This window comes from Clytia hemisphaerica, unplaced genomic scaffold (genome assembly GCF_902728285.1).
Source record: "Clytia hemisphaerica strain Z4C2 unplaced genomic scaffold, Clytia hemisphaerica genome assembly, whole genome shotgun sequence".
Classification (NCBI taxonomy): Eukaryota; Metazoa; Cnidaria; class Hydrozoa; order Leptothecata; family Clytiidae; genus Clytia; species Clytia hemisphaerica.
In genome coordinates this window covers 272,197-287,479 of record NW_027104602.1, presented here as the reverse complement: position 1 = coordinate 287,479, position 15,283 = coordinate 272,197, and the positions used below count along the sequence as shown (strand labels likewise).

Here is a 15,283-nt window from a genome sequence, read left to right as displayed (position 1 = left end):
CATTGGAAAATGTCTTATAACATCCACGAGTATTTCAAGAAAGTCATTGACATTGAAAATAAATTACCACAAACATGACACCTGTGATATCAAGGAGTAGATAAATTGCTTGTGAGAAAGTATTACTATCCTGGATCGAACATGCCTCCCTCTTCAAATAATAGTACCTGAGGAGATTCCGGCAAATTAAAGCAAAATTATAGAATTGAAAAGTACAAATTTTAAACTTAAGCGCCTATTAGATAATTTGCCATAGTAATATTATTTTAACAAGTCACTTCTGACATTATAATGACCAACATCAAAAATTAAGTCCTTCCCGAATTGATACTTAAAGAGAGATTATGGATTCGTTTTTATTTCTTTACTTACATCAAATTTCCTTGTCACGTAGACAGTCGGAGATTAGCCCTAATGCTTAACCAAAAAATACTTTGTGTGGGAAGTTTATTACAAGCGATGACTGGTCATTTTTATAATTCTAAAGTCGATATCTGGTTAATGATCTTATACGCTGGGTTTTTCGATTCCGGCTAAGCAAAACCGTTAATCGGAGTTTTATTAAAAGTGGTACCCTAATTGACCGATCTCAAGTAGGGCTACTATTAGGGTACTACTCTATAGCTTGGTCTAGGTCTAGGGTATATAAAGGTCAGTTTTTATAGCAACCAATTCTAAAAAAAGTCGATCGCTCTGCTTAATGATCATGATCCAAAACTTCCGACTCATTGAGAATTAAAAGTCATGGCGTTTATTTTCCAATCTTTCAACCAAAAATAACTTTTTTAAATTCATCATTGATTGATCGGAGAAGAAAGGTTTCTATGACAATAGACCTTTTCATAAATTACGTCCGAGCACCATTTGCCTCGTTTTGAAATTATTGCCATGGTGATTAGCTCCTAGCGGATTTTATAGCAATTACTTTTTATTCATAAAAAATCATTTGATGTCTCAAGGGATACGATCATCATGGTAATTGATTGAATACGAGGCAAGTGATGTTCGTGACGTAACTTATAAAAGGTCTATTTGTACGAGACCATGAACATATAAACAACTGGACATCCATCTTTTATTGTCTCTTTGAAGCGAGCTTCGTTGCCGCCTGTATTTCAAAATTGCTATAAAAAATCCGACAATATTCCGTCGTAATTTTATTTCTTTGAATTGTTTAGGTAAAATGATTGATAGAGCTTGAACATTACTCCTAATGCACAAAAAGTTTATTTTCAAATTTTTTCACGAGTTTGCAATATATTTTATCAACATTTTCAACTCTGAAATGCAGAATTTCAACTGCGTGTATACTTTTGAATCCCTTTTGTCACTCCAATAATTTTTTTTATGACTTGAAAAAAATAGCTTGCCAAAGTTGAGTGCCTGTGTCATAAGAATATCGAAATTAGAATGTGACACTCTCTAAAATTATTAGACACTTTTAAGTCAAAATTTGGAAATATTAGTCGGAGTTTTGACAAGCTGACGATGATTTTGCCTCTGTTATCTTTGTTATGATATAGATAAAAGACTTGAGAAAAGTAGAACAACAAAGACTTTTGTCGAAATTTTGACGTTGTTAGCAAGGTATTCCCAAGAGGTATACCATCAGAATTTATTGTTTCATTTGATGATTTTAACGAGGCGGCAACGAAGCTAGCAGTGTTATCTTCAAAAATACAAAGGAGATGGATGTCCAGTCGTTTATATGTTCATGGTGTATGACAACTTTTGAGAATATCGCTTGTATTTCAAAGAAAGTCCAAGATATATCACGGTAAACCTCCAAAGATTTTGGTAGAGTAGATACATAGGTAACAAAAATATCATCTATGCAGTAAATTTAAAGAAAAAAATTGATCTATGACTAGATTTTGTTAGTGAAAGTACTTCTTCTGGCAAAAATTTCCAAAAGTTATAAGTCAAGAAAATGAGAAGACTTTCACAGATTTTTAAATTTTCTTTGTCCATAAATTATAACTGTACATTTCGTTATACCTTTTCAAATAATACTTTTTAAAATATTTTAAAAGGGTTTTTACTTCTGATATTATTTCTACAAAACATACTCACTCAATCAATCTTCAAGTGTCCTAGTTAGTTACTATAGTTTCGTATGAATCTTCTCTAAGGTAATTTGAAGCATCGGTTGTCAGAAAAACAACGGTTGTCAAAAATTGTATAAAGTTTTGTGTGTTACCATTCTTGGAGCTTTCACCAATTTGTAGCTTGAACATTGTGTGGACAACATTAAAGTAATTAGAGTATCGCCTTGGGGTTCCACCTCATACCACCGTGCTACTTTGAAGAAGATCTAATATTAATCTAGATTTCAATTCCTATAACAAACTAGCGGTTCTTTTTTTTATGTCTTTGTTTCGATTTATTTGTTTTCTTCATTTTCTTCAATTTTGAAGAAGAGGAATTGTTCATTGTTTGATTTTCAGTTACATTATCGGCAGCCGACTCATCATCGACTGTGTCGTCATCGTCATTGTCGTTATCGTCGGAGTCACTTTCACTTTCGTTTTCGTCCTCATCGTCATCGTTATCATCATCATTATCGTCATCATCTTCAGGAGTGTTCGATTTCCCTGGTCGTGGTTTGCCTGTGAAAGGGAAAAAAATACGGTGGAATTAGAAGGGTTTTAACTTAACTGATTTAAGATAAGTTCCTCTTTACAATGGAGAAAGGATTTTTAAAGGTTTCTTTTTTTTTGCATATACTTTTTATATAAGAACATAATGCTTCGATGGCCAAAATGTTAAAAACAAGTTAAGAACATTTTAAGGCTTTGTGGTCTCAAAAACACCCTTCTTCTTAGGAAAATGGACAAAAATATTCACAAAATGATCAAAATAAGGACATGCTGAGAACATTTTTAAGCTTAAAACTCAAAATGTTAAATCTGACGAAGGCTTCCAAAATTTTGGATGTTCTTATAAAAAAAACGTGTATAGTGAATTTATCGTATGTGTTAGATGTCAAACTTTCAATCTAACTGATTCTTAGAGGTGAAAATCTTTACACGACGTGTTGAAATATTTTACAAGTGATGCAAAATTCATCTTAAATAACAGATGCTTCAGTTTTACAATTATTTACAAGATGATGCAAAATTTTTCAATTTAAATGTAATGTTCATGGTAAGTGCTTCACCCTAACGAATCTACAGTATCCATTAAGGTAGGTTTCAAATAGAACCGATCCTGAAAGCTCGAATAGAAAAATTGTTGAAATAGAAGAAAAGACCAGAGCGACAAACCGAAAGCGAGAGGGTAATCTCAAATCGAATGTAAAAACGCATGTGTGTGGTAAATGTTTTGTGAAGGAGAATAAACGAACATAGAAACAGCTAAAGGGTAATCTCAAATCGAATCTAATGTGTGTGGTAAATGCTTTGATGAGAGGATGAACGAGTCATTGCGAAATAGGTAGGAGGTTACCCATAGGCTTAGCGAGATACCCTGCAAAATCTATGGATGAGAGTGGTTTTTACGACACTGTAATTATTGTCTTTGTTTTATCAAAAGATAATGAATATGTCATAAACGTCTGCACTCCCTCATAAATTTTGCAGGGTATCTCGCTTCGCCTATGTTAGTTATCTTAGATCGAATATAATGGCTGTGGTAGATACCTTGATGAACACAATACAAAAAAACTAGAGTGTAATCTCAAAGAAAATGTATTGTACGTGGTAAATGCTTTGCTTAAAGGATGATGAACCAATACAAAAAATATCTAGAGGGTTATCTCAAATCGAATGCAAAGTGTTTGGTAAATGCTTTGATGAGAGGACGAACGAGTCAATGCATAAACTACAGGTTATTTTTTAAATTAAATGTAAAGGTGTGGCAAATACTTTGATGATCAGGATGATGAAACAACACGAAAAGATCTAGAGGGTAATCTTAAATCGAATGTTATGGATGTGGTAAATGCTTTAGCTAGAGGATAATGAACTAAAAAAATACTAGAGGGTCAATCCTAATTCGAATGTAATGTGTAATGTGTGTGGTAAATATTTTGAGAAGACGAATGAACGAGCCAATGCAAAAAAGGTAGAGGTGGTTTTAGAGTTAATGTAATGGGCGTGGTAAATGCTTTACCGAGAGGATGAATGAGTCACTGCAAAAAAGATTAGTGTTTTTGGATTAAATGCAATGAATGTGGCAAATAATTTACCGATATGCGCAATTCGAAAAACCTATCCTATCCTAAAACCTTAATTTCTATCATAATAAATACCTTTTGGTTGCATACGTTTCGGTAATGGAGGAACTGGAGATATGATTAGTCCAGATAAATCCATTGCATGACTTTCAAAAGCATCATGATAGCCTGGAAAAAAATAAAAAAAATAACTGAGAACTAGTAAATAAGTTAGTGATAAAAGCGGATTTTTACTATAACAGACAAAAAGAACATAGACTGACTAAGCAAAAGCCAAAAATCTTGACGGCACCCACGAAAGGCTGTAACACCTTCACCAGTAAAATCCTATTTTGGCAAAAATGGCTCTGGGTAAGAGATTGAAAATTGAAATTTAGACCACGCTCACACGCTACGGTTCCCTTTCATCCGAAACGAAATGAAGCCATTCTATTGGTTACATTCAAGTTTTACGCCACTTCTAACCAATAGAATGGCTCATTTAGTTACGGATCAAACGGAACCATTACGTGCGAACATGACCTCAGAATTACCTGAATCCTGTTTTTGGTAGGGATACATATAATGTGGTTTCTGTGTTCCATCAGCTGGACAACCACCACATCCATAACAAAGGTAATTACTGCAATCACCATTGCATCCTTGGCAAGATTGAGTTGGATTCTGTGGTATTCCCAAAACGGTTGGATCGTAAGGGATATTAGGTGGAGGTAGTGATAACTGTTGTCGAATCTCTGGTTGAATGATATCACCTCTTTGGTCAGCTTTTTGGAATGCCATATTCGGTATGAATGTCATCACACTTGGATATGAAGGCTGTTGAATGTATGCTTGTAATGGAGATTGACCTTGATATATTGGCTGAACAATAGCTGCTTTTTTTTCTGCAGCTTGTACTAAATCATACGAGCCGTATAAAGTTCTTAAATCATTTAACGGTATTTGCATGGAGAATCTTTTGGTGTCTTCCATTTGTCCTCCGTATGGTACGGCTGAACGCTGCCATTGTGTTATTTCTTCAGAATTTGCCCATTTTTTCCAATTGTTGTAATATTTGTCTTCTGAAGGCATTCTAGGGAATTGTGATCGAACATAGTTTTGATTATTTGGTGTTCCAATGAATCTCGAGGCTGAAATATTTTTGAAAAGATTAGAGGTCGAAAAAAATTACTGGTTATAAAATATAAAATAAAATATTGGTTTTGGCAAGCCCTTAATCGATAAAAACTTAAACTGATTACTGATCCAGTCAACATTTCGTAAGACATATCTGCATCATAGATCTGTAGAGTTCTATCTGGAAATACAATTAAAATAAGATTGCCGATAAGATTGCAAATTCTGTTCACTGAGACAGGATTATAAAAAGAGATCCTATAGCTTTGAGCTCTCTCTATCCTTCGGTCTAGCTAACAAGATGAAGCACTCTTTTTAATAGGCTCAGAAAAAATCTTTCAAATAACCTGGGAAAGCTTTGCACCATTCTGCAAGAATTACGATTGTTGAAATCAGCAATAATCTACAACCACACGCCATTTTGTTTCGCGAACATTCAAAAAAATCTTCTTTCAGTTTTATCTTGAAGCCGCACTAATTTCTCTCAGCACACCTCAAACTAAATGTTTCAGAAACATTCGAAGCAAAAAAAAAAATGCAGAAGATGAGCTTCGATTTTACAGACATTCGATTTTCGCACGCTCAAAACTGATTCAATATTAATATTTTTGATACAACTCGCAAATAAATGATTATATTTTGAGCATTTCTTTATATAAAACGTTAGCTTTCCTTATCAATTTATTCATGCTAAATTGAAAATGGTAGCGTTTAAGGTATTAACGATCGATTTGGTAGCTCCCATTAGAATAAATTTCAATGTCTAGTTTCATTTTTTTCTAAACAAACCAAATAATGTCTCCATTTTTTTTCTGTAGTATAATTATGACTATCAATATTAGAAAGAAGGCACATAAAACATTCGCCAGCCAAATTTACTTTTTATTAGCCTATTATTCCTTCATATCTATCCAAAAATGAAATGATTTTCTTTAGTTTTCGGTATTATTTGCGATATTTGAAGTGAAGTCACCTTGGTGCACATCCCTAACCCCTCACCCGGCCGGCGGTGCACCCACCCGGCGGTGCACACGTGTGGTGGCTTCTTCGGAGTAATGGCGATCATAACAGTTAGCCTAACTCGTCAGTCAGACTTATTACTATATAGTACTAAGACCTTCGTATAAGTAACCCTAAATAACGAATTTTCGGCAGCCGGTTTGGCCTAGTGGATAGGGTATTGGTTTCGGAACCTATAGGTTCCCGGTTCGAGATCCCTTTTGGTCACTATTCAACTTGAAAAAAATTCTAAGTCCAGCTGGATGCATCTGAAGCTTTAGCCGAACAAAAGGGTCTTGATTTTCCAAAATTTGTACAAAATTCAAGTGAAAATTGATAACATTTTTGAGAAAAGTCTCTCTTTTAGGATCCCAAAAATGCCAATTTTTCCTCTCTCTAAGGGACCATTTTTGATTTTTGGCTCGGACATACCTGTCACCTCGCAAACCTAGATTCGAAACTCACGGACCTATTCGTGATTAAGAAAAGATCAAATCCTGATTAAGACCCTGAGTAGTCAATGACTTACCTATCTGATTCATATTCCGTAATTTTTGTGTCAAGTCAGATTTGCCACCGCACAAGTAAGAAACCTTCAAGTATTGAGGCTGCCAGGATGAACACGTGGATTTGCCATAGAGGTCTGGGTCTGCTATGAGGTCACATGACTGCTGTCCTTCACACATGCCTTTGATAGAGTTGAAAGCGTCCGGCGAATAACATGTTTGTGCTTGATCTCGGCTGATATATTGACCGGAGCAATCTCGGTATTTTTGTTTACCGTAAAATGCGGTCTTGATTTTCAGTAATTGTAGTTCTGGACAGAAAATGTTTCGTGATTGTCCGGTGCAAATGTATTCGGTTTTAAGATTAATCGGGGAAGGTGTCATTTCTGTGAAGACAAAAGAAAAAGTTACAAAAAACAAAATTGCAAGGAAAAATATCAAATTTTATGACTCATTAAGGTTGGTCTCCACTTTTGCGAGAAATGGGCGACAGTTTTTTTCCTAACCTTTTTTGCCTGAAAAAAAGATTACGTCATAAAAAAGTTTCGCGTGAACAAAAAAAAAGTTGAAGGAAATTCTACTTTTTTCAATTTTTTTTGCTTCATTTTTTAACCGACCAATGACCTTACAAAAAACGTCAAAAAGTTAATTGCTCATGTCGCGCGAAAGTGGAGACTGGCCTTTATCCTTTGAGGTCAGATCAATAATTCCTCAGATAGCTAGAGTTTCACTTGATATTGAATACACTGTAAAATAAGCCTTGGTGAAAGAGACTTTAAATTAACCTTAACATTATAAAACTTATGACCAATATTCGACAACACAGTGATTTTATTCACTTTCATTCAGAAGACTGCTATCCCTAGAAAAATATTGAACCGTTATAAAAGTTGGATTTATTTGATAAAATGAAAAAATGTTAGTTTGCTATATTTGAAGATCGTACGGACCTCAATATATGGGTCTTCGAATTGGAAGCTTTTTTTGAAAAATAAATGAGGCAGGGGATTTCTAAACAACAGACTAGTCTAAAGTGTTATTAAGTTTGACCCGCATTATGCAATTTCATTTTGTTGGAAGTGTTTTAGCGGACGTTAAAAGTTCGAAAACCTATTTTTTATAAACACTAAATGTTAAAAACGAGAGTCAATATCGTCAATTTGAGGCTCTGGAGTACTCTAAGGTCCCGGATAGTAGGAAGGCAAATAAAAGGAATATAACACACAGGGGGACCTAATTCTGGGGGAGATCGGAAATTGTATCTCTAAAAACCCCATAATAGGATAATTACATATTGCTTTTTACATACAGTAATTCAGATTTTGATAGCTGAAAATATTTTCAAAAATAAATAATAGGGGGCGTGGTCTTAATAAGAAAGGGGATTCCGAGAAATCTTCAAAAATTAATTACTGGTGAGAAGTTTATTCGGGACCTTAGAGTACTTAGAAAAATTAATGAAAATGAAGAGATAAGATGCTAAAATTATACTGGGTGTTATAATTGCTAGGACAAATTAAGACTTAACATTTTATGAAACGAAATTGATTTTTCTATACTTGTACCAACCAACTATAGACGCTACGATAATCGATTTAAATTTGTATTTAACACATCAGGTCACCGGAAAATCGACTGGAAAGCTACATAAAAAGTAATGATCAAAATAGCAAAGCTGCAATAGGTAACACACGCTTTTTTTATAAGAATGGTGTTTTTTTTTTATTTCATGATGAATATTCTTAACTATTTGGGAAAAATCATCCTAAAATATTTTTAATCAAGGTTAGACAAATCGTCAGAGTGCTCGATGGGTAACCAGAGAGTAAAAGTTATCTTTCAATCGGGCTTTCAATCCGTCAAACAAAACTAAAAAATATAAAATTTTGTTTTATGGATTGAAAGATAACTTTTCTTGATAATAGAATATTCTTATGGTACATTCTAAGGTTAGGATCAAACCCAGCCTAAACCTAGCATGTAATACAGACCTCGAGCAAAGATATGGTATTTTTGGGGAATTTTTAGGGATGAGCTGGAGGTTTTATAAGATACTTCACTAATTGGTCATTTGAAGTAATAAAGATGACGCGTTCTTTAGAAAAAGTAACAAAATTGTTTTATTACTGGTTAACGACCAACCAAATCAAATAAGAGCTTATAAAAACTCCAGCTTGTCCCAATTTTTAAGCACTGCTGGAAGATAATTGGCAATTTACAAGTAAAATGCTCTATGAAATTGCATTCTTAGGTTTAGTTGCCAAAATCCATGATGGTGTTATTCTTTAGCATATTCTTAATTTTTTTTCCAATTTCATCATGGATATTTTTATAAAGTATATTCTTATAAAAACAAAGCGTGTAAAGCATGACTTAAATACCAATGATAGGTAGTTCACTTCCTGTTAATATTAACCAATTTATCAAACTTAATGTTTTTGATTTCAGTTAAGAGATTTTAAACGGATTAAACATGTAATCAGCCTCCTTCCCTGTGTATTATCGGCTTTTTAATGCTTACTGATAGCGCCAGATAATATTCTCTGGCGTCTATCAGTATCATAGATAAAGCCTGGGATACACGGGGATGAGGTTGACAAAAATGTCACTATCACTGGTTGATTTTTGTCTGGTTTCAGCCTGAAATCCTTATATACTTATGTATTTGAAGCTAAATTGGAATGTTTTGTTTTGGAAATTGCTCTGCTCCTCCCCAAATAATTTGTGGAGTGTTTATTTTGAAATTATTTATTTTTGAAACACTAAGTGTTTTGTCATAGTGAGCAGATTGACGTGGCTAATAACATTATTTTAATCTATTAGAGATATACATAATAAGTCAAAAAGTTCCTCCATAAAGAGATATTTTGAAAATCTTAGTTTTAGTGCAGAGCACAGGAAAAGTTTCTGTTGAGTGGATTTTTGAGATAATTTTTAAGATATAACTGGCTTTGGTGATAAATTTTGAAAAATTTGTGACTTTTTCGACTGTAAATGTGTAAAATAACTTTATTTTGGGCGATATACTGCTGAAAATATGAGTGTTTTCTTTGGTTTTAGAATTTTATTAATAGTCGACAAATTGCTTATCAGATCACCTTTCTGTAGAATAATTCAGACTTGGGCGAAAATAAGAAAGACATAGACGACAATTTCTGTTATTGAAATTTTCGTCAATGTTTCTAAATAAAATGTAAGTTCGCCTTACCTTGTCTTTGTTGAGTGAGTCCCGGTTTTGCCAACGACGGTAATGGCTGTTGAGGTCCAGTCGTAGGTGCATCAAAGAATGAATTAACTATATTGTTTTGTTTTGACATATCCTGCAGCTTAGTATTGAGTTGTGATTTGCCTTGACATGTAAAAGAAACGTAAAGGTATTTTTCGACGCTGGGACACGGGTTATCATAAAGAGCGTCTTCCGCGTATAAGTCGCACGATTGCTGGCCGTGACACGTCTCTTTGATCAAGTTTGGCGAGTTCTTGGTTATGCAGGTCGGGATATCATCTCGGCGGTTGGTAACGGCTGTGTTGCAGTCATGACCGTTTAGTTTACCATAAAACGCGTTGAAAATATGGATGAGTTCAAGATTGGGACAAGCGATAGATCTCATCTGTCCTCGACATACTGTGATGCTATGTGGATTGTAAAATTCTGAAAGAGAGGATTAATATTTCGATATCATATTTCATGGCCATGTCGTTAGTTTAGCATTGGTTTGTGAAAATTATTTTACATCTACATTAAGCAATTGCCCCCCCCCCTTAGCGGCCGACTTTTTTGGGGGGGAGGGGTGAAAGACAAGAGGTACAAAAAGGTGCCTCTGAATAATAGTTTTGGAGCTCCTTCGCGTTGTTACACTTTAGAATTAGCGGTTTTCAACCAAAAAGAGAAGAAATACTCTAAATTTCTTGTCATAGCTTCGCTCGCGTAATTTAGAAAAACATAGTTTTATTAATAGGGGGCGCCAAAACCCCAACTTTCGAAAATTGCCTCTTTAGTTTTGACCAACCCAGCACGCTACTGGCATTGGTCATTGAGACAGGGGTGGAGAGATAACTGGAGAAGAACTCTTACCTCTTTTATAGGAAGGTAAAGGGGATGTACTTCCAATGTCAAAAACTAAAACTAATAAAATCGAAATCAAAACAGTATTCTTCATTCTTCGTCAGGTCAATATTTGTTATCAATAATTAGTCAATATCAAGTAATAAATCAATTGTCAATAAATATCATTGTCAATGCGGTCAGAATTTTTTAATCCATTTTTGCGACTTTTTTCATTCATTCGAATAATGTTCGAAATAATTAAACCTTTTGTTTATTGCGTTCGAAAAATTCTTCTGTTTTTGTTTTTCAGCATAATTTCTTTTGTTCGTTTCTTTTGTTCGAGCAACTAATTAACCATGGTAATTAAGCAGTAAATCAACCAAACTGTAAACAACCATTACAATGTTACAATTCTTGTTTTCTAATAAACTTTATGCGAACAAAGTCCGTACAAGAAACCCCGGTCTGGAAGCTGTTTGTTTCTTTCTATTGTTGCGAACTCGAACTTGCGTTGAGAAATTATTTTGTTTTGCTCATTTTTTGATCATGTGATTAACTTTTGAACCAATCCCAAGAGGAATATTTGGTAACGTTATCAAAAACTGAGCAAATCGATTTTTATAATCGTTATTAAGAATAAAGGACAAAAAGTTACAACAATAGGCTTCCAGATTAAGGCTTTTTATACGGTTTGTGCTCTGGAAAGGCCGTCCTTCGAATATTTCAGAAATCAACTTAATGTGACACATTCTAACACAAACCACTTCCTCGTCCTCTTTTACTGAAAAATCTTCATTCTCCTCCAAATTTGTACCCCTATCTCGGTGACCCGGTGAAATATTTTAGCCAGTGGCCATCAAATGCGGTGCTAAATGGCAACAGAGATGATAATCTATTCTTTTAATCGGGAGGTGATTTCTAATTCTATTTCACAATTCCAGCTAAGATACCCAAAACTTGTTTTTCTTGGAGGGTATTTGGGTTTATATGGGGTTTAGACGATGATATCGTCCGTTTAGAGGCCAGTAAACGCGGGAAAGAGTTAGGGCGTCAAGGCAGTTTACGGGAAAAAGTGGCGGTAGAGTTTACTCCACCCAAATTTATCACTATATGGGGTTGTTTTTGCAAATTGGATTTATACACCTATATCAGTGACCCGGTGACATTTTTCAGCCAGTGACCATCAAATGAGATGCTGAATGGCAACAGAAATGGAAAATCGCTTCTTTAAATTGGGAGGTGATTTCCAATTCTATCTCACAATTCCAGCTAAGATACCCAAATCTGGTTTTTCTTCGTGGGAAATGAGAGGGCATTGGGGTTTAATAATTAGGGTTGTTTTTGCAAATTGGACTTTACAAGATTTTCAGGACATCGGGGTGCCTGAAGCACTCTACAATAACTGCCTGGGGCTCAACCCTTTTTTTTAGCATTTTGCTATAGAAAATGAGATGGAGCAGAGCGTCCATCTTGCTACAAAATCAAAATTCTCGAGAAACCTAAAGCTAATTTCTTTCAACACAGGGAGTTAATCAGTATGTCACATAGCGTGGGTGGCCGTCAATCCGCCATCGGAATATCAGATAACACTTTGCCACGACGGCTGCTTATCAAGGGGGATCAAGGTCAGAATTCGCCGGAAATTCGGCCATCGAAATAGCTATCCCAGCGGTGGAAAATTGGCCGTCGGAACAGTTATCCGGTCCATGGAAATTGAGGTCGAGTTATTTATTCCGCCGACCAAGGAACTATTTCGACGACCGAATTTCCGGTGAATTCTGACCCTGAGCCCCCTGATAGCTGCTGATTTTCTGCAATGTTTCTGCTCCAAATTTATACCCCTATCTCAGTGAACCGGTGAAATATGTAAAGATTAGATAAACGTTGAACGTTGAAACGACGTTGTGTGCCAGAGCTGGGAAAAAACGCTTCGGGAAGGGCTCATGAATAGAGCCCAGTATGAGCTCTGTATGGTAGCAATTAATAACCAAGTTAAATAGGGGGAGACATTATATTGTTTCCTGATTTTCAATTAGTTTTCTAAAAAAATATTGGAAAAAAAATAATTTTCTTGACCCTGGACCGGATAAGCCCCATGTAATTAACTGTGTATAAAAAATCCATGGGAAATATGTAAAAAAAAAATTGAAATATAGAAATTGTTTTAAAGTTTCAAAAAATGTACAAAATGGGCTTGGTTTAAAAATCGTATATATATAAAGATATGTATAAATGTTCAATATCAGATCAAAAATGAGTGGGGGTTTGCAAGTGAATGAAAGAATTTGAAAAAGGAAGGAGTCTTTCAAATTAAAAATCAATCGAAAAAAAAATCTAAATCTCACAGCTTCTTGAGATTAGGGGTAAAAAAAACAGTTTTTTCCCTTTTTTTCATTGTTAAGAAGTTATTTTTGATGTACTTTTCTTTTAAATGAATGAAGTATGTGATAAGTCATTCAAAGTTCAAAGGACTCTGTGGTTTGGTCATGGTAACTTTAACACAAAGTTAAATATAGGTGGTTATTCTTGATGTTTGAGGATAGAAAAAATACTTTTGCGGAACCGCAAATTGAAAAACCTGTCTCGCTATTGTTATAAGATATTCGCCGAAGATTTTGACCGAAAAAAAAACATCCTAAATCAAGATTCAGTTTTCAATCGATCGCTCATGGATCAAGTGTTAATTGACTTTATCTCTTTTTCGATTCACATCATTTTGGATGTGTACCCTATTGGGTTGTTAAATATTTCTGGGGACCGCAATTTATATTCTCTCTTTTCTTGTATTTAACGTATCAATTATCAGTTCTTTTTTGAACTATTTTTTTCAGCACAAAAGTACAATACAGGGTTGTCCCTTTGTTCAATAAGGTTTTTGCTTACCCGCTGTGTTATGAGACATATTCAAAAAGGGAGAGAATGTAGATGATTGGAAAACGAGTAAAATTTCTTCTAGTTTTATGTAAAGTACTTTTGATTAATTTTGCATTTCTATGGCCTTCCTTTTTTCGTCTGGATTTGCTTTAATTGGAACAATATGAAAAGTTCAAAAAGTGTTAGTTTTAATCCTGTTCATGGGGCAGATAGATTTTTCTTTTCTGTTGTTATTTGTAATGTATATAGAGAAGATTCCATGTAGAGATAATTCGGCTGGACTTACTAGGGTTTAAAGGTCCTGGTTTTATATCCTTGTTTGCATGAAGCATTTTGATCTAGGTCCCGTCACGCTCAAATCGATTTGTAACGTTTGCCAGGTTTGATAGTGCTCCTCGTTGTAGTTTAAAGTTGTTTTATTCCACAACGGGACATGACGTTGTTTCAACGTTAATCTAATGTTCACAGAGTCCATTATTACGTCAGATGAACATGAAGATGACGAAGACCTCAAAGAGAATGATATACACGCTTTATTTTTATAAGAATGGTGTAAATCCATTTCATCATGGATATTCTTAACTTTTTTGGGAAAATCATCCTAAAATATTCTTACAGCATATTCTTAGGTTAGGGTCCTAATTCAGACTAGATTTAACATTGAGTACATACGTCTCAAACATAAGATGGCATTTTAGTGAAAGGAGTGAGCCTTACTTGGGGGTAATTGACAATTTATAATTGAAAATGCTCTAAAAATGGCATTCTTAGCTTGAGAAACAAAATTCTATGATGGTGATATTCTTGACATCTTCTAATTTTTTGGCCATTTTCATCATGGACATTCTTATAAAGTGTATTCTTATTAAAAAAAAAGCTTGTATCGCAACAGAGTTGGTTTTACTTTTTGTCGGTATTTTGCAACTTATTTCTTTTGGTTTATCTATCGTTAAATGAATGTTGAAACAACCCTGGTTTTTATCCCTACTTGCACGGAAACATTGCTTATCTAGGTCTCATCGCGCTCATAACGTTTCGTAACGGTTGCCCGCTTTGATAGTGCGTTATTTACAGACATTTATAGAGCTGGTATAATTGAGGTTAATATGAGGATATTTCGTCTCCGTCGTTGGTAACTCGGTTGATAGTAAGGCAATAAGGAATCTCCTTAACTCGAATAAGTTTATGGTTCATTCACATCTTTGAGGTAAGCCCAACATGTGGTACTCACTGTACAGTTTGCGACACACCCCTGTGTCACAGACCCACTCGAACCCCAGCCCCACTGGAAAATTTGGCAAAACTTCCATTCCCGGTGGGAGAATACCCTGAAATTTCAGCCCCACGCATCCCCACTTGAAATTCAATATCTAAAATTTGCACTCCAAAACCACAACGTCACTGATTTTTTAACCTTTGAATTGCTATCCGCATTGGAATTTATATAGGGATTTTTATCCCCACTGAGGAAAAAAGTTCCAATGGGGTTGTGAGACAGGGATGTCTTGTTTGACCTGAAGTTTTACCAATGTTATTTTGCATTTCTTTTTGACAGAACTAAAC

General features: G+C 34.8%; 1 protein-coding gene across 1 annotated transcript; it reads right to left on the bottom strand.

Annotated features, from left to right (window-relative positions):
- Positions 1 to 1,940: 1,940 nt before the first annotated feature.
- On the bottom strand, positions 1,941 to 11,157 carry LOC136824148 (uncharacterized). Its single transcript, XM_067080314.1, has 6 exons — positions 10,874 to 11,157; positions 10,007 to 10,450; positions 6,822 to 7,184; positions 4,711 to 5,307; positions 4,253 to 4,345; positions 1,941 to 2,609 (listed from the first exon to the last, which is right to left on the bottom strand). The coding sequence occupies exons 1-6, from the start codon at positions 10,956 to 10,958 to the stop codon at positions 2,350 to 2,352; spliced, it is 1,842 nt and encodes a 613-aa protein (XP_066936415.1). The 5' UTR covers positions 10,959 to 11,157; the 3' UTR covers positions 1,941 to 2,349.
- Positions 11,158 to 15,283: the final 4,126 nt, after the last annotated feature.

Excerpts from the sequence above, each read along its gene's own strand:
- LOC136824148 (XM_067080314.1), bottom strand. The coding sequence starts at position 10,958 with ATGAAGAATACTGTTTTGATTTCGATTTTATTAGTTTTAGTTTTTGAC. Across the intron at positions 7,185-10,006 it reads ACTCACTCAACAAAGACAAG|AAATGACACCTTCCCCGATT; the intron begins GTAAGGCGAACT and ends TTGTCTTCACAG. Across the intron at positions 5,308-6,821 it reads ACGGAATATGAATCAGATAG|CCTCGAGATTCATTGGAACA; the intron begins GTAAGTCATTGA and ends AAAATATTTCAG.